Source organism: Furipterus horrens, unplaced genomic scaffold, assembly GCF_987537825.1.
Source record: "Furipterus horrens unplaced genomic scaffold, mFurHor1.1.pri manual_scaffold_1, whole genome shotgun sequence".
Lineage (NCBI taxonomy): Eukaryota > Metazoa > Chordata > Mammalia > Chiroptera > Furipteridae > Furipterus > Furipterus horrens.
The window spans coordinates 107,150,429-107,177,452 of NW_028327171.1; the positions used below are offsets into that span (position 1 = coordinate 107,150,429).

At 46.3% G+C, this 27,024-nt stretch overlaps 1 protein-coding gene across 2 annotated transcripts in view; it reads right to left on the reverse strand.

Annotated features, from left to right (window-relative positions):
- Nucleotides 1-13,553: 13,553 nt before the first annotated feature.
- Nucleotides 13,554-27,024, reverse strand: part of ADCY5 (adenylate cyclase 5) — a 153,761-nt gene continuing 140,290 nt past the window's right edge. The window contains exons 18-21 of one of the 2 annotated variants that reach the window (XM_090277519.1): nucleotides 25,367-25,630; nucleotides 23,749-23,953; nucleotides 16,245-16,369; nucleotides 13,554-14,125 (exon numbers count right to left, since the gene is read on the reverse strand). In XM_090277519.1, the coding sequence (XP_090133645.1) occupies nucleotides 13,997-14,125; nucleotides 16,245-16,369; nucleotides 23,749-23,953; nucleotides 25,367-25,630 (723 nt within the window). In that variant the 3' untranslated portion in view covers nucleotides 13,554-13,996. Of the gene's footprint in view, nucleotides 14,126-16,244; nucleotides 16,370-23,074; nucleotides 23,340-23,748; nucleotides 23,954-25,366; nucleotides 25,631-27,024 lie in introns of those variants that run through there. The other variant, XM_090277529.1, reaches the window with a different exon arrangement.

The following is a 27,024-nucleotide window of genomic DNA, read 5'->3' on the forward strand; positions in this document are numbered from 1 at the left end:
TGCTATTTATTTAAAATAAGAAACTCCAATTCACTCTCATTTTCTACATCTTACAATATGGCACAGAAATTATGTGTGTTTGAGAGATACCCCAAGGTACCACATGATCCTAAATCATCAAAATAAAATGGATTTGTATTTGGCATTTTATACTGACTGAGCCAGGAAAGTGAAGTGGTTCAATTTTTTTATTGTTATTTTATTACAGTTGTCCCAGTTTTTACCCTTTTGCCCTCCTCCAACTATCTAAGCCCTGCTATCCTAGCACCACTCTCACAGTCAATTCCCACCCTGTTGTCCATGTCCGTGGGTCATTCATACATGTTCTTTGACTAATCCCTTCTCCTTCTTTCCACCATTATCCCCCTCCCGCTTTCCCTCTGGTCACTGTCAGTCTGTTTCATGTATCCATGCCTGTGGTTATGGCGGAGGTGCCCCACACACCCTAGGCTCGGTTGGAAGTTGCCCTGTCCAGCAGAGGCTTTGTGACCACGGTGGAACAAGCTTTTACCCAGGACACTTCATTATGTCTGGGGGAAAGAAGGTGAGTGCCTCTCTAGTGGAGACCAGCAGCCAAACCTTCATCCCTCATGTCTTTTATTGAGGAGGATACATTCGAGAGATATAAGGTTAAAATTCATATATTGTCTGTTGTATTCAGGCGTTTGACAGTAACAGATAACATACACTAATTCGGGAGTCACACTTACTGATTAGAGTCAAGGTCTATAAAACATTCGGACCAGGTGCAGGATTCCATATACTCCCAGCTAAAGATAGCTTACCCTACATTGCTGATAAGGAAAGCAGAGCAAGTTCTAAAGCACAAGGAGCTTAATAAGCACTCTTATCTAATTCCCATGGCAACCCTCTGAGTGGTTGACAGTTACGTTCCGCACACAGCCTTATGTTGAGACTTAGAGACAAGTGCGGCCAGGATGCTGGTGGCTCATCATGCTCAGGTCAGGTCTACAAGTCTTTAAACCATGAGGAGTGGTTGCCCACATGTGGTTCTATTTTGTTTGTTAGTTTATTTTGTTCCTTAGATCCGTCTTATAGGTGAGATCATATGGCATTTGTCTTTCACCACCTGGCTTATTTCACTAGCATCATATTCTCCAGTTCCATTGATTGCTGTTGCAAAAGGTAGGAGTTCCTTCTTTCTGCTGTGTAGCATTCCATTGTGTAAATTTACCACAGTTTTTTGATCCACTCATTTACTGATGGGAGCTTAGGCTATTTCCAGCGCTTGGCTATTGTATATAGTGCTACTATGAACATAGGGGTGCATAGGTTCTTTTGACTTGGTGATTCGGGATACTTAGGTTTTAATCCCAGCAGTAGAATCACTGAGTCAAAAGGCAGTTCCAGTTTTGGTTTTTGGAGGGAATTCCATACTGCTTTCCACAGTGGTTGTACCAATCTGCATTCCCACCAACAGAGCAAAAGGGTTCCTTTTTCTCCTCATCCTCACCAGCACTTGTTGTTTATTGATTTGTTAATGATGGCCATTCTGACAGGTGTGAGGTGGTATCTCATTGTGGTTTTAATTTGCATCTCTGATGGCTTGTGATGTTGAGCATCTTTTCATATGTCTATGAGCCATCTGTATGTCCTTGGAGAAGTGTCTATTCAGGTCCTTTGCCTGTTTTGTAATTGGATTGATCTTCCTGGGGTTGAGTCGTACGAGTTCTTTATATATTTTGGTGATCTAATTCTTGTCCGATATATCATTGGCAAATATGTTCTCCCATACGGTCGGTTCCCTTTTTATTTCCATGATGGTTTCTTTAGCCATGCAGAAGGTTTTTAGTTTGATGCCCAGAAACTGAACAACCTGGGTGAAATGGACAAATTTCTAGGAACATACAATCTTCCAAAACTGAATCAAGAAGAAGCAGAAAGCCTGAATAGACTGATAACAACTAGTGAAATCGAAGCAGTAATCAAAAAAAACTCCTGGCACACAGAAGCGCTGGACCAGATGGCTTCACAGGTGAATTTTACCAAACATTTAAGGAAGAACTAACACCAACCATTCTCAAACTATTCCAAAAAATTCAAGAAGAGGGAAGATTCCCAAACTTCTTATGAGGCCGGTATTATCATAATTCCAAAACCAGGTAAAGACACAACAAAGAAAGAAAACTACAGGCCAATATCTCTGATGAACATAGCTGCTTAACTCCTCAAGAAAATATTGGCAATCCAGATTCAGCAATACATTAAAAAGTTCACACACCATGATCAAGTGGGAATCATCCCAGGGATGCAAGGATGATACAATATTCACAGTCCAATGAACGTAATACACCACATAAACAAAATGAAGGACAAAAACCACATGGTCATATCAATAGATGCTGAAAAAACTTTGGATAAAATGCAGCACCCATTTATGATAAAAACACTCAGCAAAGTGGAACTAAAAGGACCATACCTCAAAACAATTAAAGCCATATACAAGAAATCTACAGCCAACATCATACTCAATGGACAAAAACTAAAAGCTTTCTCCTTGAGATAAGGAACAAGAAAAGGGTGTCCACTTTCACCACTCTTATTCAACAGAGTACTGGAAGTTCTAGCCACAGCAATCAGACAGGAAAAAGAAATAAAAGGCATCCAAATTGGAAAGAAGAAACTAAAGCTATCATTATTTGCAGACATGATAGTGTACATAGAAAACCCTATAGTCTCCACAAAAAGTTCCTCAAAGTAAAGTGAATTTGGCAAAATAGTGGGATACAAAGTCAATGTTCAGAAATCAATGGCATTTTTATACACTAATAATGAAATACCAGAGAAACTTGGAAAATATCCCATTTACTATAGCAAGAAGAAAAATAAAAGTACTTAGGAATGAATTTAACCAAGGAGGTAAAAGACCTATACTCAGAACACTATGGAACACTGAAGAAAGAAATGGAGGAAGATATAAATACATGGAAGCATATCTCATGTTCATGGATGGGAAGAATTAACATCATTAAAATGTCCATACTACCCAAAGCAATTTATAGATTCAACACAATCCCTATTAAAATAACAATGGCATATTTCACAGATCTAGAACAAATATTTAAAAAATTTATATGGAACAAAAAAAGACCCTGAATAGTCACCACAGCAATCTTGAGAAAGAAGAACAAAGTAGGAAGGATCACAATACCTGACATCAAACTATACTACAAGGCTGTGGTAATGAAAACAGTCTGGTACTGGCATCAGAACAGACACATGGATCAACAGAACAGGATAGAGAGCTCAGAAATAAACCCATGTCTCCATGATCAGTTAATATTTGACAAAGTGGGTGGGAGCCTACAGTGGAGTAAAAATAACCTCTTCAATAAGTGGCGTTGGGAGAACTGGACTGGTACATGCAAAAAGTGAACCTAGACCACCATCTTATACCATATACTAGAATAAAGTCCAAGTGGATAAAAGACTTAAATATAAGTTGTGACACCATAAAAGTCCTACAGGAAAACACAGGCAGGAAAATTTCAGATATCCCACGTAGCAATATATTTGCCAATATATCTCCTAGGGCAAGGGAAATATGAGAAAAAATAAATGGGACTACATCAAACTGAAGTGGTTCTATTTAGGAAGGTTTTTCTAAACTAATGGTTAAAACAAGAATAGTTTTAAATAGTCAATTAGCCAGGAAGTTGGAGCATTCTAGTTAATTCTGCTTTTGCTATATATATAGATATTTTATAGCTCAGTTTTGTTCAGTTGGTTCTCCTTATCATTGAATTATTGATTGATAATGTTTGATATTTGGGTTCATTCAGCAAGGACATTTGAAAACTCACCAGCATCTTTAAAGGCTTTTAATTTGTTTTGTTTTTGTTTTGTTTTTTCACCAGCTATTTTGGATAAGGGGATGGTTGCATCTTAATGTAAAAACAATGAAAACAGGTATAAATAATTTTTATGTATAGAAATGCTTTCTTTCATTATTTGGTGCCTTCATCTCTGAATATGTGTGTAACTTCCCTGCCTCTATCGTATTGTTGTTAGCAAGGAAACTATGAATTTGGAAAGAAGTTTTTGCCATTGGTGAAAGAAGTCCTTAAACTTGAGAAAGAATCACTTAGGCCTCTAATGTGCATGATAGTAATATCTTACATTTATACCACACTTTTATTTCTATGAGCAAGTTTGCATTTCCTTAATGAGTTTTGTGTGATAGAGGAAGTAGCAGTTGCCTTCCTGTTATGTAGGAGAAAACTAAGTAATCAGATGTTAATGATATATTGGGGTTGCTACACACACACACACAACTACTAATCTCAGCCAAGGGCTCTAATGGACATTAATGAAGAAACTAAAATTATTGTGTATACAGGGAATATGTCTGTTCTTGGTTAAATCATGGAATTGGGGACTTGATGAGCACAGGACTGTTATTGTCAAATCTAGGTATACATTATCTTAAGGTAATTCTGAAATACTGCTTTTTTATTAAGGTATTCTCTAAAAGCAAAGATGCTTTCTTTTATATTCTAAAAGTAATTGCAATATTTGCTTATTTTTTTTGTCTGTATTTGAAATGTATTTATACTTGACCTCTTTCCTAAAAGAATTCAGACCAGCGTACCAAAAAAAGGCATATAAAATAATGGTAATAAAACAGGAATAGGAAGGAGAGAACATCAAGACCAATGAAAGTGGAAGCAAGGGTGAACATGGTTCTGTTATCAGGTGTAAAATTTGACTCTTGAACTTCCCAGAAGTCAAGGCTAGAAGGGAAACAAGTTTCCATTGCTCTAATTCAAAGAATACTAGTTCCTCAGGGGACACTACTTCCTGATGAATTCTGGTAAAAATGTTCACACTTGGAGATCCAGTGAAATGCTAAAAAGAACAAAATCCTCAGTTGTTTATGCACATTTGCATATTACGTTTGTGGTTTGGATCCTCAACTTGTACCAGCTTTCTAAGGCTTTCATTTCAGGGTGTGTGTGTGTGTTATGTGTTGGGGGTGTGTGTGTCTAATAGAGGATTTTATGCTCATGAGTAAGAATTCTTATCCTGACGTAAGAACAATTATCATATAAAGCTTGAAAATCCATTTGAGACACATGCCTGCAGACTATACTATCCTCTGATTATCTTTTTCACAGTGAATCTAGTCTGGAGAAATGCTTGGCCCCTTTTCTCTTAGGCCATATCTGGAATCTCATTAGAGTTCTGATTTGTCAAGACTCTTCAGAGACCAAATTTATCATATGAGCTTTAACCTCCATGTCACAGAAGTGCTTCCTTCTGAAGTTAGCTGCCCACCAAAAAGGCAGCCTCTTTGTTCTTATTCCAAAATGTTTACTAAGTAATCCAAGGACCCACTCTGAGCTGTTGGATTTATTTTATTTTATTTTATTTTATTTATTTTCAGAGGAGGGGGAGGGGGAAAGAAAGGGAGAGAAACATTGATGTGTGAGAGAAACATCAATCAGTTGCCTGTTGCACACCCCCAACCAGGGACCTGGCCCACAGCACAGGTAGCAGGTAGTGCCCTGACTGGAATCGAACCAGTGACCTTTTGGTTTACAGTCAGGTCCTCAATCCACTGAACCACACCAGCCAGGGCAGAGCTGTTGGGTTTCTAAGAGACAGAGATGGGGGGTGGGGGGAGAGATGTTACCTACTTGTTATTTTAATGGACTTTTTGTTCACTTTAAGAGAGTTATCATGGAGTATGTGGTAAAAGTACAGATAAATTATTTCAAAAGCAGCCACCTCTGAGATCAAATTGAACACTTAGCCTTACCACAAATTATAGGTAACTTCAGGGCTGCATTCTTTGTCTATGGTCAAGCCTTTTTTGTATTGTACTGCTTTTATTACCTCTAAGGAAATAGTCTTTCTACCTAAAAATGCTGTGGTAAAATCAAACCTGATTTTTGGTTTAAACTGGCTTTAGTAATATTAGCTGAAAGCTAAAAGAAATCTCTCCAACCCAAGAGTTATTATAAATGAGCATGTGTATAAAGGCTGTATCAGCTGAGAATTTAACTGTTCTAGTATTACTGATTAGAGTTGGGCTGATATCTTTATCAGGGTTCTGAGACTGATATTGAATGCTGGCATATTGCCACCTCCTGTTAGAACATTTGAACTTGCGAAAAGAAGCAATATGTGTGGCTGCCACTCTCATAACATGTCCTCCTTGAGTGGCCAAAATTTCTAGGTTACTCTACTTGGCAGATGAGATCACGGCATGGGAGGAAGTCGTGTCCCCTTGCCTGTTAGCAGGGTGTGGTGTCGGTGCGTTGTCCTCTGCATTGGTGGTGCTGGTGGGGAGTGGTCTCAGCACGATTGGAGGCTGTCAGAAGCTCAAGGACAGTCTTAGCTCTCAGAGCGTTCCTGAAATCAATACCCTTGCCTTACAAATTGTTCATGATGTTTCCTTGGCAACAAACAGTATTTTCAGCCTAACCTCACTCCTGCATCCCAGAACACAGCAATTCAAGTGTCACCCAACAGAAAGCATTTTCAGGCTGCAGCTGACAGAAACCGGATTCATACCCCCATTTCCCATGTCACCCGGCAGCCCCTCCCCAGCGCTGCCTTGGTTGCTTGTCTGCTTTGCACCCATGCTTTTCTTGCAGGAGGTTGTCAGGACCTTTCCTACATGTGAACAAACACTATTTTGCCCTTTCACTTAAATTCCCCCAGTGCCTAGGACTAATGGTAAGAATGCTTGTTAGCACCTTTTGTGGGCCAGTGCTGAGTCTCCCTACATAGTTCATTCGAATGGCAGCTTGGGCAGGAAGTGGGTGAAGCTCTCATGCTCACTTGGGGAAACAAAGCCTCACATTCAAACCTGGGATTCAGGTTTAAATGACTCAAAAGTTGGTGTTCATTTTTCTGTGTCACAGAGACTTTCAGAATGAAAATTGCACGTGTGTGAGTGACAACCACTGGGGACTCTGACTTATGGCAGCCGCGAGAGCAGACAGAGCTGACGTGAAGGGGACATGGCTCTGAGCATGTAAGCATGTCACCCCACAGAAAGCGTCGTGAAGGCTTTTTCTATTTTGTGGACAAAGCAGCTGATGCCTAAAGCAGTTAAGCAACTTGGCCACAGTCATAATCTAGCCTGTGTGGTGGCACCAGGATTTCTATCCAGATCAGTCTTACTCAGAACTCATGCTCTTAACCACCATGTCATATTAAGCTAGGCAACATGGAAATATATTGAAATATTTAAGGAATATATGTTGAGATATGTATAATTAATTTTTTTATGAAAGAGATCGGGTCAGTGCTAACTCCTGTACTGTAGGTGTCCTGGACCGAAAAAAATAATTTCGCAAACTTTCGACCTCTGTGACAGTGACAGGAGAGGTGTTGCGAGAGGTATGGTGAACTGTAAGTGTGTCTTAGGTTTTAGGGCAAGAAGGTACACAGTTTAGTCTTTGTAGTGGGACTAACTCATGAATTAATGATTCTTGATATAGAGTGATAAAGCTTCACTGGTGATTCATGTGTTAGAAACATTTACCTTTTCTAGCTTAAGTCCAGAATAGATGGGTTCTTTGCTATGAAGTAATTTCATGGAAATTCTGCTTTAAGTAGTCTATACATCTGAAAACATTAAACAAAAAACAGAAGGTAACTATTTGCAATGTTGAGGAGTAATTGAGTTTGAAGGCAGACTCCGAGTTTCCCTCCTGCTGGCACTGTGACATCAGCAAATTGCACCACCTCTCTGCCTCAGCTTCCTCACCTGTGAAGTGGGGGTAATAACAGTACCTTGGGCAAAAAGTTGTAAGAATTAAGTGTGTCCATAAATACAAAGCACTTAGAACAGAGGCTGGCATAGTGAGTGTGAGGACTGCATTTGCTACCAGGCTGTGGTATTTCTTGTTGACGTAGCTATTCCTTTCCAGGTATTAAGAGTCACTTAATTGCAAATACCCCCAAGTATAATAAATCATTGCACAGAGCTCAGAAAGTGCCAGTTTAAGGATCCTGTTGAAGTATCTGTCAGGCAGGTGCCCTGGCAAACTCTTGTGTGCAGACCTCTGGGCAGGGCACTGAGGACACTAGAGGACAGGAGAAGGGAAATGAGGGACTCAAGCTGGTCACATGCCTGCTACATATCAGGTGTTTTGCATATAGGAGGTTTGTGTGCTTAACAAAATCCATCTGAGGTAAGGAAACGGGATTAAGTTATCCAGCATCATGCAGCCTGGAAGTGATGGGCTGCTCTTCAGGGCCCCAGTCTCTCAAGCACTGGCCCACTCTTGGATGGGGAGCGTGCTTCCGGGAACCTCACCTTACCCATTGTGGCCCCACCATCCTTCTAACATTCTATCCTGATCTATCAGGCAGTATTGGATGGTGGCCATCCTAGTGCCCACCGTGAGTGTGGGTGTGTATGCACATGTGTACATGCACATGTGTGGCCAGCACATTATAGTCAGGTGGGGAAGGCAGCCAGCAGCCTTCAACTCACAAATTGGGAATATGTGGATGCTGGGGATGTGGGAGCTCAAGGCTCTCTTAAAAAGCAGAGATGCAGCATGGCTTTCAAAAGATTAATGTGGAGCAAAATGCACTCCTCCCCACCCCCATCCCTGAAAAAAAATCCCGTGTGAGCCAGGGAAGTGCCACTCTAGCTAACTGACAAAGTCAAAGCAGAGACGCAAATTTTGCAAAGTTGGAAAAAGTCTTAAGTTAAAATAACCAGATAATGCTGACAAACCAGAGATTCCAGGCAGACCCAAATTAGAAATTGGCTGAGGGGGGAAATAAAGTGATGAGGTCCCTAATGGATTCCAGTGAGAATTCTTTAAATTCATGGGCCTGATAGACCAGCGATATGAAAGGGGCCTTGGGATGCATATACATATGCGCTCACCAAGTGAGGGGGTGACTCTGCTCCCCTCACTAGAAACAGATGGGCGAGTGAGGTTTGGGGCTGGCAGGCCAGTGGGGACAGGATGCCTACTTTCCTGTTCATCGAGGTCTTTTTCCTCCATCCCCTGTCTTTGTGGACCCTCTGCTAGCCCTGTGAGCCTACGCTGGTCTCCACCCACTCCTCCCCTCTCCATGGATCAGGGCTCTTGCTAGGAAAGCTGCCGTGCATGGCAACTGTGGCTACTGGCTTGGTGTCTGCAGGACAGAGCCATTTCCGACTTGGTTTGGAGGTGATCTTCCTCATGACACAGTGCTTTCATCTTATTTGTTTCTCTGCCTTTGGCTCTAAATCTTAAAATCTTAATTCTGTTGTTCATGTTTGCACCATACATGTGGTCTGGCAGTTGAGGATCAGATAGAATTACATGAATACTTAGAACCAGAGAAGCCCGAGGAGGAGGAAACTGTGGAGAGCAGCCCCTCCAGCAGCCTCACTCAGCTTTGTTCTTGTGTCTGTCCTGAGCAGCTGTGACCTGCAAATGGGAAGGAAAGATAGGCAAGATGACAGCAAATACATTTTTCCTCCCAAGACCAAGAGGAAAAGCACCACCAAAGGGCTTTTCTGAAAATCTAGGAGAGTAAGAAAAGCAATAGTAGTATCATAATTGACCTCATTTCATCTGTTGTCAACCTTGAGGAGTGGCGAGACCTTTGTTCTGCCAAGATCATCACACTGGATGGAAGTGCCTGTGGGCTGGTGCCACAGCTTTTGTCCCCGAGGATCAGAGCAGCTGCAGGGAGTGCTCGAGTCCTTTCTGCTCCTCCCTCCTAGGCCTGGGGGAGCACGAATGAGCAAGTGTATGTGGGAGCTCTTCAAACATTGGGAAGTTCATTCAAATGGTTCGAGGGTGCCCTCTCCAGCCCTCCCGACTCTCCTCCTGACACTGTCATTAAATGGTGCTTGCCACGACAGCATCCCAATCCCTTCCTTCTGGAGATGGTGAAACTGTGCTTATTCTCTTTACTGTGGAGTTGTTTTGGTTTAGGCAAATTCAGAAGCTGTGGGTTTTCAAGGCTCACCCCTGCCTGGTAGTTCCCTCATTGAGGCGGCAGTGAGAATGCTCAGCACACTTGTGAGCACTGTGCACCCCACCATCCAAGTGCGTCCCTGGCCTGCACTGCTGGGCGCTCAGAATCTTTCCCAGGCTCCGGGAAGCTCGTTTCTTGCTGATTTAACTATATGCCACTCATGTGATACTTAATTTTGAAAAAGCTCTGTAACTGTATTTGCAACTTTGAAAGTCTTTGGCATGGCCACCAGGCGAACACTGGGCTCCGGTCTCCTCGGTGTGCCCAGGCCCACGGTGCCCTCCCACTAAGCTGTTGCTGACTCCCTCCTACGATCAAGTCAGCACATGTTGTCTGAAGTCTGGTCTTGGTGTTACTGGTCTTGGCTGTCAGCGAGAACTAAAGAGACGTTCAAAACTCACCCCACACATCAATGGTGGCTTTTGTAATTAACATTCTAGGCATGGGTAGGCATTTGGAAAAAAAGCATAACTCTCTAAGGAAAAAACAAGTGTGTTCTCTGGGATTAGCTCAGTGGAGATGGGATGAAGGGCCGAGGAAGGCTCTGAGTGGTACACCTTTGTTGTCCTGGTTTGCACGTGTGCTGGTTTCCTGCAGATTTGGTCTCTGCTGGCCACAGCAGGGCAGGAAGCCTTCAGGAGTGGAGGTTCCCACTTAGGCCGATCAGCCCCTAGTTTGGCCTTCCTTGTCCTCTGGTCTCCTTTTCTAACTGATATACTCCAGCCTGAAAAAATTCTGAGTTAAACAAGCTCCATACAATTACTTTCTTACCACGCACATTTGAAGTCCTAATAATGTCCATTCTCTGGAGCAGAAGGCCTGCCTGTGCCCAAGACTGCACATCTATGTCCCCCATCTATGTGACTCTTGTAATGAAGCCAGTGACGTCATTTTTCAGAGGCTCCTTCATTCACACTTTTGTTAAATCTAATTTGACCAAGGCCCTTGAGTCTGGTTTCTTGAGCCCTGCAGGTGACGGGTACAGCCTGCTGAAAAGGCTCCCTTGCCTTCCTCCCCCTTCCCTTCCTCTGGGTTAGTAGAGTAGTGCTGGGGTATGCAGGAAGTTACCTATATGGTTTTAGCAGACAAGTTTGCGTTTAATCTCATCTCTGTTAATTACCAGCTGTGTGGCCTTAGACAAATAACTCAATCTCTCTATGCCCATTCGGTGAAACGAGGTAGCCAGGAAGATTAGATATTTGTATGATGCTGGTCCCAGTATCTGGCACACAGAGAGCGCTCAGTAAATGGTAGCCATCATTATTAGCTGAGCCAAATGGGTTCATCTCCTGCCTGCATCGCCTCCCCTTCCACCTCCTTTGGTCCTTTCAGGGATCTGGGTTCTCTCCTGTTTTCAAGTTTCTTTCCCTTTGCATAGTAACATGTTTGGCTCACCCATTTTAGAACATCCCCCCGAGACCCAGGATCTTTTCTGACTCTATCCTCAATACCTGTTCTCTTCACTCCTGTTCCCTCTCCTTGTCTCTTCATCATTCAGCTTCCTGCACCTGACACCTGCCCCTCGGTCCAATGAACTGGTTCTAGCCTAGGCTACTAGTGTCATCCCACCTGGCTACCACAATGACTGGTCTTCAGCTGGCACCCTCCCCACAGGCAGGCACTGTCCCCCACTTGGAGGAGGTCCCTGCCCTCCACAGCCCCAACTCCAGTGCCCAGCCAAGGGCTGAGTGCCCTATTCTTCAGACTGGAACTAGGCCCCCAGCCCAAGCAGCAAATCAGACCAGGACACAGTACCAGTGAAAGTGTTTAATAGTTAAATTACTTAAATAGACTTCAGTTTCCATGGGAAATCATCATCGTATCCGTTTTTGCAAGAGCAGGAATAAAAAGAGTGCACACCCCTTGGAGGGAATGAAGAGCTAGCATTGCACATTGTCACCAGTCACTGCTGGGAGGGGAGCATGGGCCCCCACGCGGCTGGTTGGGGGGTCAGACAACAGGGAACATAGGAGGGACTCAGCATACACACGTTAACTCAGGTTGGAAGCAAAACAAAACCCAGCACCACTGGAGGGTGATGGGGCATGGGCAAGGGACGGGAGAACAGGATGTGGAGAAAGCCAGCCCCCGGCAAGGGTGAGAGGGCCTCCCGGAACTCAAAGGCGGAACAGCAATAGCGAGGATGGACTCAGGCTGGCAGTTTTAGGTCCCTAAGCCTTGCTTCTCAGAGCTGTTCTCAAACTGGAATGGGCGGTGGTGTGTGGTTAGGGAGGCTGGTGCTAGTCCAGTGACAGGTGGCGCAGGTGGGCATCAAAGTCATGTTTCAGCAGCTGGCAGATAGCTGCCACCTCATGTCCTTCTAGCTTGTGTCAGGGGTGAGGATAATTCTGCCCTGAGAAGCTTTGAAAAGATCTGGGCACAGGCCCCAAGGGTTCTGTTTGAATATATCTCTGATAGTATATCATTTTCCAAATGCCTTCCTCACTGGGTATAAAAATAGAATTTTTTATCACTGTATTTCACTGTCCCCTCCTCAAAAAACAAAAGCCAGACATAAAAATTTCTGCCCTGCAGACTCTGAAGCTGGGTTCTACCCTTTCCTCTGCCTGGTTTGCAGGTGGAGGGCAAAGCCACTCCCACCCCCATCCCCTGAACCTGAGGGTTCACATTATATCCCAAAGTCTGGGGCCATCTCTGGAGAGAGCCACCTTGGCCAACTGAGAAAGCCAGGCCGGCTTCCTCACAGCCCACGCCTGTGGACGCCAGCGGCCAGCACATGGCCGACCTCTCAGGGAGCGGGAGGGTGGACGGAGGCCATGCTACCTGCTACGGATTGAAGCTGCTTCCCTTGGTTCCATCCAGTGCAAGATGGGAAAGCAGCTTTTTGTTCCTCCTCATGATTCCATGTGTATTTTATTTAGGGGAAGTGATGTGTGTGTTTGTGTGTTAAGAGACAGAGGAGGTGGGTAATGTGTCTACGCATCTTCCTACTTAATGTGAAAGGACACACTCACTGCTCTGGTTGGACCTGGGAAAATCCAAAACTGCCAAATCCGAAGTGAGGGAAACAGGCATCCTGTGTGAGACCAGTTCCACAGCATAAACACACACACATACATACACACACACACACACACACCAGTACACACATCGACGTACGTACAGTACAAATGAGCACACGCCCCTCTGTGAACAGCTGTGTTCTAATATAGAGAATTTACAAAATATAGAATTTGGTATATTTGTTAGATCTCCAAGGTTTTCAATAATACAAAATAAAAAATACAAAAAGACAATTTGGGATCCCCGCCCTCCCTCCCTAGTGGCATCCTCAGTTGCTTGTGGGTCTCTTACACACGTACAGCTAGCATAGTCTAAGGAAGGGCACAGAAACTTTTATTTAATAAATATTTTCCTTTTCTCAGGACCACCACACCTTGCTCCATGTTCTCTTGCCTCCCCCTTGCAATTAGTTCTGTCCCTCTCAAAGGGGCGTTGTCCGTGTGTGTAGGTGTCAGAGGGACTGCGAGGAAGGCCACAGTCCTCCAAAAGCCGCCACCCCTGCCAGAGGGCTCCCTCCAAGGAGCAGGGGCCAGCATCTGTCTGAAGTTTAAAGGCTCGCATAGGAAAGCAGCCCCTCTGGGCCTCTAGGCTCTCCCTGCCGGTCACGCTGCCACCCCACCCTGAGACCTCGCCTCTCCCTCAGCCCTGCCCTCAAGCGCTGGATGGCCGCACAGGCTGATCAGCACGCAGGTTGCCCCTTCCCACCTGCGTTGCAGCAGCGCCCGTTAGAAAACTCAAGATTCAGGTCGAGTCTGGCGGAGTCTTCTACAGAGGGAACATCTTTGGTCAGCTTGATGGTCGCAGGACGCTGGCATCCCAGGACTTGGGACAGAGGCTGCTGCCCACCCACAAAGGCAAAAGCTGCTCTGGAGTCTAAATGGAAATCTCATCAGTGCGGCCACCTGGGTTGGATCACGGGCTTCCACCTGCCTGCCTGGCACACAAAGAAGCCATTTCCATTTCTATGAAGGCCAGGCTGCCTGGCATCTCCGGCTGGCAGCTGCTAACTGAGCGGGGGCCCTCCATTGAGGAAGTAGGTCATCATCTCGCCTTTGCCCTTGACCTTCACCACGCCCCGGCACTCCAGCTGGTATGTGTTGGCAGCCAGCACCTGGTACATGTCCGTTGTGACCTGAGGAGGGAGAGGAGAGAAGATAGGCCATCAGTGACCTGAGCCATGAATGTACCATTGGGCAGAGCTGCCCCACTGCCTTTGACACAGAAGGGTGGGTAGTATCTCCCCGGCTGGTCCTCTTGGGAATGGAAAACTGCTTGTCTGTGATTGTGCCTCCTAGTGACAAGGATGACAGCACCTACTCTGTGCCAGGCAATGGGACGAGCGCCTCACATGTGCTGTTTCCATGCTATCCAAAGTGTGGCCATTGTCCACAATAAGAGAAGTGCGGAGGCTGAGAATCAGTGCAGAGGAACTCTCCTAGCAATCTGACGGCACATGTGACCAGTGTAATGACCAGGTAGCACACCGAGGCAGATCAGAAATATATTTTGGGGAGAAGGGGTGGGCTGGGTAGGGGGGAGCAATGGGGGAAAAAATGGGACAACTGTAATTGAAAAAAAAATGTCAAGGCAGCAAGAAAAAAAAATTTTTTTTGAAAGTAGTTTTTCACGTTTGAGAACCAACCACTACTTATCTCACCTAATCTATAAGTGCTATTACCTCAGGCTCAAAAAGTCTAAGTCACTTGCCTGAGGTTACACAGCTAACAACTGGCCGAGCTGGATTCAGTTCCATAGTGTACTGCCCATCTGTCTGTCCTTCAGCATTTGGAACAAAGAGGAGAACTCACAGGTGGCTCCAGTGATGACACTACACCAGTGCAGGGTGAGGGAGAGAAGCAGGGGTGGCGGGAGCAGCAGTGTGTGGGAATGCCTCATAGTGCGACCCAAGAGCCATGGCTGAGGACTGCCAGCACTCCTTCACCACCTGCTGAGTGTCCTGGCCGAGCCTGGCTGCCGGGCTGGGCCAGGGGCAGCAATCTCTGGGGGCAATGCTGGGAGCTATGCAGTGTATTCTGTCAACGGTGAGCCCCTATGGTTGCTGACAGCATCCCTCATGCCTGTCATGGGCGAGGTTAGGAGCTCTGCAAACACATATGCCTCCTGGTTGCCCCTCACAAGCCCCATTTCCCATCTTGCTGTCCTTTCTCCATTTGGCACAGGGACAAAGGTGAGAGGCCATTTGGCCAGGCCCCTCAGATAGCACCCACAAGCCAGCCATGCTGGGCTGGGCTGGCCAGGGCCATACTCAGGACCAACCCCTTTGTTCAGAGGCTCTGCAGAAGAGAGAAGTTAGGGGACGTATGGGTGGTGTCAGTGTAAGGAAAAGGCCATAAGAAAGCACAATAACATTTGGGAAAACAGGCCAGGGAAGCTAAGTGACCTGTCCACAGCTCATGGGGAAATGAGGGTACAGGGAGATGCAGGACTAGAGCCCAGTCCAGGGCCTCTCTGTGGTCAAACTGGAGCAGAAAGAACCAAGGAGGGTCTGAGAAAACCAAAGAAAAGCAGCAGAAGAGTGGCAGGCCTGGGAATTATAAGCCCCAGCCTACAGAGGATGCAGGGAGGAGAAAAGTCTCTGGGCCTCTGGCCAGGCCCCATGGCTGTTGGGGTTGATGGAGGCACAATCTCAAGGGAGGCCTTGTCAGGTTCTCCCAAAGTAGGCCCTGAGTACTGTGGGCTCCATTTGGCAAGACCCTGCTCCCTTTGGTCATCTTTGTGTCCCTCTGGGCTGTGGCACGGCACAGGCAGCCAGCCTCCCGCAATACAGTGGTCCCTCTCTATATCGCGGTTCACTTATCGCGGCCTCACTGTGTTGTGAAATTTCTTAAAAGATTATATTTATTTATCGCGGATTTTTCGCTATATCGCAGGATTTTGCAGTACTGTACAAGTATGTTGTTAAAGTTACGTAGGTTTAAGAGTGTAGAATAAATGTGAGGTCCCTACTTTGTGAGGGGGTCTAGATAAGTGAGGGAATACTGTACCTCTAATTCCTTCTGTGGCCAGGATGTGGCTCTGCACAGGACTGGGGGTCCGTCCAAGGTACTGAAAGCCTGAACCTAATCAAGTTCTCCAAGCTTCCAAGATTTCAGGGCTAACTACCCAGTCATCTTCAAATTTGTCTGCAGGAATTCTGACTTGAAACTGTGGGTGGCCTGCCCCAAAGACCACTAAGCACCAGACAGAGGCCCCGATGTGGGGGACGTGGTGGCGGACGCTCCTGCACTCACCTGGATGCGGTCAGGCACACCGGTGCTGTCCATGCGGCTGGCCACGTTCACCGTATTGCCCCAGATGTCGTACTGAGGCTTGCGGGCCCCGATAACCCCGGCCACGACGGGGCCGATATTGAGCCCTGTGGGGGACAGAAGTCAACGTGCTCATCAGGACTCAGCCCAACACTTGCCCTCACTGTCATTCCTCCTTACACGCACAGCAGCTGCTCCCTCTGACTCTCGGTCTGAAGACACCCAGGGTCCTCTACCTGCCAATGCCATGTTTAACCCTGCAGCTCCTGCTTCTCGGCTCCATTCGAATGCTGACGCAAGATCACAAGAACCTGCTCACATGTCCACTGCGCCTGTGTCCTCCCCACCCAGTCACGGCTCAGCTCCTGCTTGGCCATCACCAGGACTATCCTCTTAAAGGTTTCCAGGGACCTGCTGTGTCACCCAGTTGCCCCTCCTTAATTGCCCCACTCCCAGTGATGTTTAACTTTTCACCATCAGTTTAGGCTCAGCACACCAGCACTTGCCCTTTCCTTCCTCACTCCTCTCTTTCTGGGTGCCTCCTTCTCGTTCTTAGAACCTCACTCCTAACGCACTGTCTCCTACCTCTCCAAGTGATCCTGCCGTGGGCCTCTGAGCCAGGGCAGGGCTGCCACAGGGCCACCGGCTCCATCTCGCTCCCAGCACTTCTGCCCAGACTTACGAGGGCAACGCCGAGCAACCCTGCCCATGAGCCCCCACTGTGCCTGGTCTCCACCTGAGTGTCCTCCCTCCTTCTCTCCAGGCAAAACCCTTCCCTGGCACATCTGGTTCAGCTGACATTCTCCAGACATTTTCTGCCTTATCTCCAAGCCCCAGGGCGCTCCCTCCTGTTTCAGTAACTGTCTGTCTGATTCTGGGCCTTATTAAACCTCATCATTGCCTAACTGATTCTTGTGTGTGAGGTAAAACCACAAACACAGCAGAAGCTCCCTAATAGGCTTATCAGGCCACTCAGAAAGGTCGTCCTCAAAAATCCTCCCTCTATGACCTTCCTCTTTAGTCCTGTCAAACCACATGTAGCTCTTTACCCCATGTGCTATTTCCAGGCTGAACTATCTTAACTCACTGGCCAAAAGCCAAGGTCAGTGAAGACATCCCAGAGTCTGGAAGAAGGGCTTCGTCTCACAAGGCTCCCGGCAGTCTGCTCAGTTACATATCTCCCTGCCACTCCGTCTCCAGTCCTGGTCTGGTGAAGGAGTTGGAGGCAGCTTACAAAAACACAAATCAATGCAGGTGGGAAAGATGGGGTGCAAGGAACTTAGAATGGTGATTTCACGAAGCCAATAGAGAAGTTAACACAGAAATGTGGGCTGCACGTGAGGTGAGGCCGACCCCCAGCCGGCTCTGGTCTGGGCCTTCTAGCAGCCAGTGCAGAAGGAGAACATGCCTGAGTCCTCTGGGTGCTGGGCCCCCAGGCTGACAGCGGCTTATTCAGAGAGAGCCAATTCCCGACAATCAGAACAAAAGGCCTCCCAAGGCCATTAATGATCAGAATATTGATGGTTAGTAATCCAATATTTTGGTTTAATGTACTAATTTTGAGAAATGAAATACTATTACTGTTCCTTTTTAAAAAGTTTGAAATCTGAATAATTTATGGCTTCAGACATACATACCCAAGGAGTTGATAATGAAGAAAGGTCTGGGCAGCAGAGGGGAGGGGGCTGGGACTGGGTGAAAAAGTTGAAGGGATTAAGAAGTACAGAGTGGTAGTACAGCATAGAAAATACTGTCAATAATATTGTAATAATTATGTACATATGATGCCAGGTGGGTACTGAAAATATTGAGGGGAACGCTTTGTAAAGTATATGATTGTCTAACCACTATGCTGTACACCTGAAACCGATACAAAATAAAATTGAAAGTAAACTGTAATTGAAATAAATAAAGAGGAGGAGGGCAGCAACGCTCAACAAAGCACAATTTCTACTGCAAAAATAACTCACTGCAAGCCTGGGCATCCTTGGTAATATATATACTAAGAAAAAAACAAACTGCCGAAACACCTTGAACTTTATGGAGCAACGTATTTGGTCGTAATTCTGAAATCATTCTGTGGCTACAGCAGGGTGGAGCAAGCGCGTGACTATGTCATTGTGCGTGGGTTTTCACTGTGCTAGTCTTCCATCTCTTCTATAGAGCTAAAACTTGTCAGACTACAAGGCTGGGGCAATAAAACAGCGAAATTAAATACAAAAAAAAAAAAAAGGAAAAAATTATGTGGGGTTTTGGTTCAAAGACTTTCTGAACAAGTAGAATGGGGCCCTGACTGTGAAGCAGACCCAGGGCCTCTGCTTGGAATCCCTCTCCCTTCTGCAATGGCCCTCATCCTAGGACACCACCCTCAGCATCTGCAAAGCACCCCCAGAACCCTCCAATGAGGGCTGTGGCATTTGACACAAGAGTCCAGGGAAGATACATGGACTTGGCTGATCTCTGCATCCTCACTGTTTCTTTCCCCAATTTGTATAGGTTAGAAAGCTTTCACAGCACCCAGAAGATTGTGCTCACACACACAGAAACCACTTGGAACTCAGCAATAAGCCCGAGGGACCCATTTTTTTTCCCTTAAGATTACTCTCCTTTAAAACATTGAAACATAATAATTTCATTGTCAATTTTACATGATTCTTTTCATGTTTAGCTTTTTAAAATAGCTCACTATAGGAGATCCAAGATGGCGGAAGAGTAAGTGGAAGCTACACTAACCTCCCAGGACTAGTCTGGATTTACAACTTAATTTTGGAGAAATCATCTGGAATAACCAACCGAACACTAGCTGGAGAGAAGTCTTATAACCACGGAGAGACAGAAAAGGCCGCTACGTCACAACGTGACCGGTAGGGAATGCGGAGACGCGGAAGGGCTGGCTGGACTCACACGGGTGGCAGCTGAAGGGACAGCTCAGCAGCCGGAGGTTCTCCCTGAGAAGGGCAGGGTCTAAACCCCCAGCTGAGCTTCCCAGCCTACAGCAACAGAGTGGAAAGTAAAATAGTATCCAGCTGTGAAAAGTGAAAAGCCACAGGGTTTGTTGCTAGCCGGAGAGAAACAGCTGGAGAAAAAGAGCTCTTAAGCAGATCACATACGAAAATATTTTGGCCCCCACTTACCCTGGGCTCAAGCAGAGGGAAGGCAGAGAGGACTAGAGACGCTTGGGGAGAGTTTGGTGTGGTGGCTTTGAGGGGAGAACTGGGGAAGCAGCCCACCGGATCCCAGTGCTGACTCATCCCCAGTACTGCAGGCAGACCATTCCCCTCCAAGTGGCATCAGCCTGAGGGGAAGCAAAAGCCCTGCCTACAGGAATTAAGCTGCCACACCCTCAGTCCTTAAGCCTGACGGCTAATCACAGATTGAATAGATTAACAACTAAAGAAGACAGACAAAGGCAGTAGATCCCTGGAAGTCTGCAACAGGCTGCCTAAGGCCAGACTGGTACACGATCTGATGCCACCAGGGGCAGATCCAGGAAGTGCAGATCATTCTAAGCAGCAACAAACAATAAGAGTCACAAAAATGTGGAGACAGAGAAGCAACCCTCCATCAAAAGGAAAAGTAGAATCCCTAGAAAGAGTGCTAAATGAAATAGAGGGGAGCAAACTATCAGATATGGAATTCAAAACATGGATTATGGAGAAGCTCAGAGAGCTCAGCAGAAACTTCAAGGAACTCCAGGGAAACTACAAGGAACTCCAGAAAAACTACAAGAAACTTACTGAGAATTACACCAGCATGAAAAAGGACATAGAAGCTATCAATAAGAGCCAGGAGGAAATGAAGAATACAATCTCTGAATTGAAAAACACAGTAGAAAGAATTAAAAGCAGGCTAGAGGAAGCAGAAGATCGGATCAGCGAGCTGGAGGACAACGTAGACAAAAACTCCCAGACAGTGCAACAAAATGAAAAATGACTGAACAAGAATGAAGAGGTTCTAAGATAGCTGCAGGACAACATGAAACATAATAATATCCATATCATAGGAATTCCAGAAGGAGAAAAAGAAGAGCAAGGAATAGAAAACCTGTTTGAAAAACTAATGACAGAAAACTTCCCTAACATGAGGGGAGAAAGAGTCACACAAGTCCAGGAAGCACAGAGGGTCGCAATGAAGATGAACCCCAACAGACCCACTTCAAGACACATCATAATTAAAATGGCAACATTCAAAGACAAACAGAGAATCCTAAAAGCAGCAAGAGAGAAACAACTAATAACATACAAGGGGGCTCCAATAAGGCTATCATCAGATTTCTCAGCAGAAACATTACAAGCCAGAAGGGAATGGCAAAAAATAGTCCAAGCAATGAAAAACAAAGGCCTACAACCAAGGATACTCTACCCAGCAAGACTCTCATTCAAAATGGAAGGTGAAATAAGGAGTTTACAAGACAAAAGAAGGCTGAAAGAATACATCTCCACCAAACCAGCATTGTGAGAGATGCTAAAGGGTCTACTTTAAGCAGCACTACTTACAATAGCCAAGTGCTGGAAACAGCCTAAGTGCCCATCTGTAGACGAGTGGATCAAAAAACTGTGGTACATTTACACAATAGAGTACTATGTAGCAGAAAGAAAGAAGGAACTTCTACCATTTGCAACAACATGGATGGAACTAGAGAGAATTATGCTTAGTGAAATAAGCCAGGCTATGAAAGAAAAATACCTTATGCTATCACCTATTACAGGAAACTAATGAACATCACAAACAAAAGAGCAAAATTGAACCAGAGGTATGTAAACAAGGAATAAACTAACAGTAACAAAGGGGGAGATGGGAGGGAGAGAAGGGGGTAAGAAGGGGAAGGGTTTAGTCAAAGAACATGTATAAATGACCCACGGACACGGACAACTGGGTGGGGACTGAATGTGGGAGAAGGGGGGGGCAGGGTGTGGGGAAGCAAAAGTGGGACAACTGTAATGGAAAAACAAAAAAAAAATTTTAGTGGGGGAAAAATGAAAATATGAAGAATGGAAATGCAAGTTCAGTGAATATTAGGACAAGAATTTTCCTTCACACTGTATATTTTTCTTCCTATCTGATCCCTCCAGAGTTTGGCATTCTAAACAAGTAAGTAATGACATAAGTTTCTTTGCATAAAACTAATAAGACCAGTTGTTAGTAGAGGTTTTTTTGACTAAGACTTTGACTGGAATGTCATGCCTAAAGGAGACATGCTTGGGCTCTGGTTGTTACCAAAAAGCCCTGAGGAACTGGGATTGACTTTCGAAGGTAATAAAAGCCCACGAGATAAAAGGTCTGGTGCCTTGGTTGGATGTGCGGTCCACGGCAATCTTTCCAGGGAAGGAATGAAGGTTGTTTTCCTGAAAGATGGCTAGAAGGGACCTTAAAGCACAGTGGAAAACCAGAAGGACTTGGAAAAGACAGGTGTTTACAGGCAAGGCTGAATGCCAGGTATGTGGCTCAGCTTCTGTGCCCTGAAGGGCAGACTGAAGGTCACCCTAAATGTTCCTTGCGTAAGTTCCAGCAAAGAAGAACTAAAGATGATAAGTGACCATTTGCTGCTTTTGTTGTGTTTATGCAAATGAACAGGATAAATTAAAAATGGACTTAATGCAGTCCCTTTAATGACAAGGAGGATAATCTTAGGGAGAAAAATCGTGATTCAAGGAAAATCACAATGCTCAGTGGTAGACTATAAAGTAGTGCAGCTAACCATCTTTAAAGTTTCTTTTCATTTAAAATTTGTCTTCATTTGAAAGTTAAACTATGTCTGTGATATCATCAAAGATGTTTAATTTGCAGGCAAGAAGAATGTCAAATGCCTTGCAACTGGACGTCTTTCCAATGGGACAGTCTTACAGATTTAGAGACTTGTGAGTTATATTACATAAATTAACACGTGTTTTCTGTTTTCAAAGGGCATAAGCCTATCCTCTCATTACCTGAGTGATAGTCTGTATGCATAGGCCTCACTTAATCCTGTCTGCATTGCTGCCTCCTGAGACTCAATGGTTTGGCTGAACTAAGTGGCTGGGTTGGTGAAGAATGGGGTGGTCTGTGGGCTTCACTTTAAAACTGGTTTCTCTTTTATATCCTAATGGCTTGGACAGAAAGAGCCCAGAGGTCTGAGAGGGGGGAAACCTAAAATATTTCCCTCAGCCCAAACTAAGTATAATGGGCAAAAGGGTTTTGGACAAGTGAGATGTACCTGGCACACCTTCATCCGAAGAAGCCCTTCTTTTCCCTAATGTGGGACATTGAAAAATTAATACCTGCCTTTTGTCATCTAGTGGTTATGGATTGAATGATGCCTTTTAACCCTGTTGCCAAATCTGTTGCCCCCAGAATACAACAAGGATGCCAGCCTGTTAAATCAAGCATGCCGTTGTCTGGGGACAGCCAACCGACCTGGAGTCTGCACTATCCTACCCAACGTGGGAAGGCCACCCTCCCCTCCACACCCGCACTCTTATTAGGGATTTCTGGACCCAAGGGTAGGTAGGACGACGACCATGTCCAGCTTGAAGCAGCTAGAGAAACTCGAGACCTTCACCCATTGTCCTTTATAAGATTATGAAGGGTCTTAAGTCTGAGAGGAAGGGGTTGTTATTTTTTATTGTTAAAATAATTCATTAATTATTTTTTTAAGAAAAGAATATATGAAAGGGTGAGGCAGGAGAGCTTGTATGTATGACCCATGGGTGTGGACTTGGGGGGGATTGTTGGGGGTGGGTGGTGCTGGGCGGAGAGGAGCAGAGGGGAAAAAATTGGAACTATTGTAACAATATAATCAAAATAGACTTAAAAAAATAGCTCACTATATCATTATATTTTGCTAACGCTTTTGTAGAATTGTTTTGTTCAACATTTTCATAAATTCGCAAATGGAATGACTTGTACCATGTTCATTCATTTTTTTATTTAAAGTGGATAAGTATTTCACCCTGATTGGTATGGCTCAATTGGTTCGGTGTCATGCCACAAAGGGGAAGGTTGCAGGTTCAGTCCCTGGTCGGGGCACATGCAGGAGGCAATCAGTTGATGTTTCTCACATCAATGTTTCTCTTTCTCTCTTTTTCCCTTCCTGCCTCTCTAAAAATTAAAAAAATAATAAATTTAAAATGGATATGTATTTCATTTTACTGCTTCTCATTTTTTGAATGAATTTGGAACACTTTTAAATACAATACTGCCGCTAAGTCAGTATTACTTTAAATAAACGGGACTGCCATGCTCATGAGGCAGGCACAGCCTGGGCCCCACCAGGCCTTCCCAACGAGTGGGTGAGGTGGGAACTCAGAAAAAGGGTGTCCTGTGCATGCAACCCACACACCAATGTGCAGCGGAAGGAGTATGCTTTAAGTGATGGGTGCCCACCCCACCCCACCCCCTTGGGCAGAGATGCACTATGATGTCAGCCTCTGCTTGGTCCTGGGTCACTAATGTAGAAAGGGGGGTGGGGGAGCCCCCACAAGCCCTCAGCGCTCCCAAGTGGGCTCACCAATTTTCATCTGGAAGTTGTTGAAGGAGTGCTCGTTGATGTACTTCATTTGGTCCATCAACTTCATGGCAAAGTCGGCCAGAGCTTTGATGTGGGTCTTGCCCGCCTTGTCGTAGGTGGAATCATTAAGGCCCGAAGCGGCCATGTAGGTGCTGCCAATGGTCTTGATCTTTTCCAACTGCCTAAACCGATCCTCGCTGATGATCTAAAGAAGGCCAAAGTGTGTCACCTCCAACTCTGGGGCACTGAGATTCGCAGGGAGGTGCAGCCACATGGCTCCTTGCGTCTCCCGGATTTGCACAGTGGACCTGTCTTTATCACCAACTCAGTGCAACGTCCCAGAGCTCCCTGATGTTAAGAGGTATTTCTTAGATGTCCAGCCAGTAGGGTAACCAGCTGAACTTGGGTCCCGGGAACCAGACCCCCATGGTTGCATGCTTCAACCAAACAGAACAAGGAACTTGACCTAACTGTTCCTTTGAGCAGTGACTTATTCCTTTGAGCAATGACTTGGGGAATAGCAGTAACCTATTCCTTTGAGCAATGACCTGGGGAATAGTGGAAAATTTTTGTCTATACAAGCTGTATTTCTGTCCAAGTTCCTGCACCTGAAATGCTTTATAAACCCCCCAATCCCTAAGGTTGGGGCCGTCTACCTAATTCCGGCTTGAGGACAGGTGGACAGTTGCTGGCTAGCTAATAAAGGCTCTTTAAATTCTAATTTGGTTGTGTCCGACCGTTTGGTTCTCGCACTTGCTCCGCAACACCTGACAGAGCCAGGCTTCCTCTCATACACACTTCTTCAGGGGACTGTGCCACTGGCCCACCCCCACACCAAGAGCCCCTGGGGTCAAGTCACTAGGCACCACTGGGTCTCTTGCTCCACACAGGGGCTGGTGGCCATCTCCCCCTTCATGGGTTCATGTCCCCATCCCTCCCACGAAAATCTCATCTTTGTTCAGCAGGACACCCTTCTTCTATATCCAGGACATGCCGGAAGCCTGCCCAGACCCATTTCAGCCAACTCCAGTTACCCCACTGCCCCAGGAGTCCAGGGGCTATTTCCAACTCACTATGTGGTGGGCTCCTAGGGTCAAGGCTGCCCTACTGGGCACAGTTTCCCCAGTGCCTGGCACATAACTAGCTGCTCATCAAGGGTGTGATACACAAATAAAGAGATGGGCTTGGTTCCACCTCTGATGTTCAGGGCTGTACATCTTTGTCCTGACTCCTCCCTCAGCCTGGGGCCCCGAGCAGCCCGCAATGGCACGAGAGGAACGGTGGATTATGGGAGTGGTTGGCAAGTCAGACAGAATCTCAATGGGCAGCTCAGGTGCATAGCCTGCAAATTCAAACAGGGTGGGCTGAAACCCCAGCCCTGCCACTTACTGGCAGTGACCTTAGGCAAAACACATCATGTCTATGGGCCTCAGTTTCCTCCCCTATAACATGTTGATAGGGGAGGAAATGTATGCAAGGTGCTTGGGACAGTGCCTGAGACACCATGTGCAGGGCTCCCGACATCACCCTTCATATCTGGTGATGGTGATGGAGGCATTGGGTCTCTTTGCATCCCTCCCACTCCAGGGACCCGGGGGCTCCTCAGCCCACCCCGCACCTCATCGAAGTCAGCGATGATCTCGTTGAGCAGCCGAAGGCACTCCACACCCTCGTTGTTGGCCTCCAGCTCCACGTAGAACTCGGAGAAGTTGGCGATGGAGGCGAACATGACAGCCACGCACTCACACGACTGGTAATAGAGCTCATCGTTGCGCCGCTCACGGGCCAGGAAGTGGGCAGCCACGTCCTTGGGCAGGATGTTGTGCAGCAGCCGCCGGTTGTAGGCCTGCAGCTCCTCCATCTCCTCCTTCTCCTCTGTGGCCTGGGACAAGGGGACAAGAGACGCGCTCTTAGGAAGAGTGTGATCCATGCTAATGACAGCGGGTGCCCAAGGTTTCAACACATGGCCAGCTTCCTAGCCTCTTTTTGCTTCCTCTGTGTACATTTTTTTTTTTTTACAAAGTATCTATGCTTTGATTATCAGAAAAGAGAGATTTGTCCATAACTTTGCCCTCCTGCCTCTTTGAAAGTGATACTTAGGAGGGGGTTGATCCTGAAGCAGGGAAGCCCTGAGTGGGAACAGGTGCAGAGGAGAGGCTGAAACATCCTGTTTGCTCAGCTGGAACGAGGCAGTAGGTTAAAGGGATGGTCCAAAGCCATGCCCACAACAGCCCTCCAGTCACCCAAGTGCTCAACTCTCCAGTGTCCTCTTCATAGCAGGAAATGCAATCAGAAAAGCAGTTCGATAAGGATCACTTTAACAGAATGACCCCAGGGATAGTGACCCTGTGTCCCAGGACAGCACTCATCCCAAGGCCTGACGAGCCAGGCAGGGCCAGGAGGTGCAGGTGCCCCAAGGTGCCACCCAGGGTAGGACAGAGACACACCTTTGACTTTGGTTTTCCCCCAGTCTGGGTCCTGAATCTGGGCAGTTGGGGTTTGTTGTTACTCACCCTCCGGGTTAAAGAGACTGCAGTCACCAACAGTGGCCACAGGTCATGCACTGAGGGGCGCAAGGAGCCACCTGATTAGAGCACTCACAGGACTGCGAGGGACAGAGGGGAGTCTGCCGGCTTCCTCCCCCTTGATGGCAAAATGGCTCCTTTAAAGGGGAGTGACTGTGTTGGTAAGGCAGGCAGAGAAAAGATCACTAGCCAGGGCTGGTTAAAAGATCTAGCCAGACTGCTCGGGCCTTCCGTAACTAAGTGTGGAGGCCTTTCTATTCAACTGTAACTACAGCCTCCGCGGGGCTGGGACTACTTCTCAAGACCCTGGCCCCACTGATGGGCTGTAGCTGCCTGTGAGGATGGAACAGGCACACCCTCCCAAGGCCACAGGACCAGGGGCTGGCAAGGAAGGTAGAAAGTTCAGGGACCCCAAGGCTCAGAGGCTGAGACATGCCCCTGAAGTGAGGACCACAGCCCTCCGCTCCTGGAGCTGCTGGGAACGTGGCCCTGCAGACGGGGGTCATGCCCCAGATGCTCCTGGACCCTCAGGCGCCGGGTGGGCCCCGGCCTCCCAGCCCAGGTGGCCTTGGTTCCTATGAAATGGGATACTTTAACCACTTCCCTTCCCATGAATCAGAGGCACCTGCTCTTAGCTCTGGAACAGGTGTGTTGGGGAGAAAGCTGGAGTGGGGGACCTGGTCCTCTCACAGACTGTCCAGGGAGAAGCTCCAGCTGCTCTACCTGCCTCTGAAAATGCTCCAGCTGACCA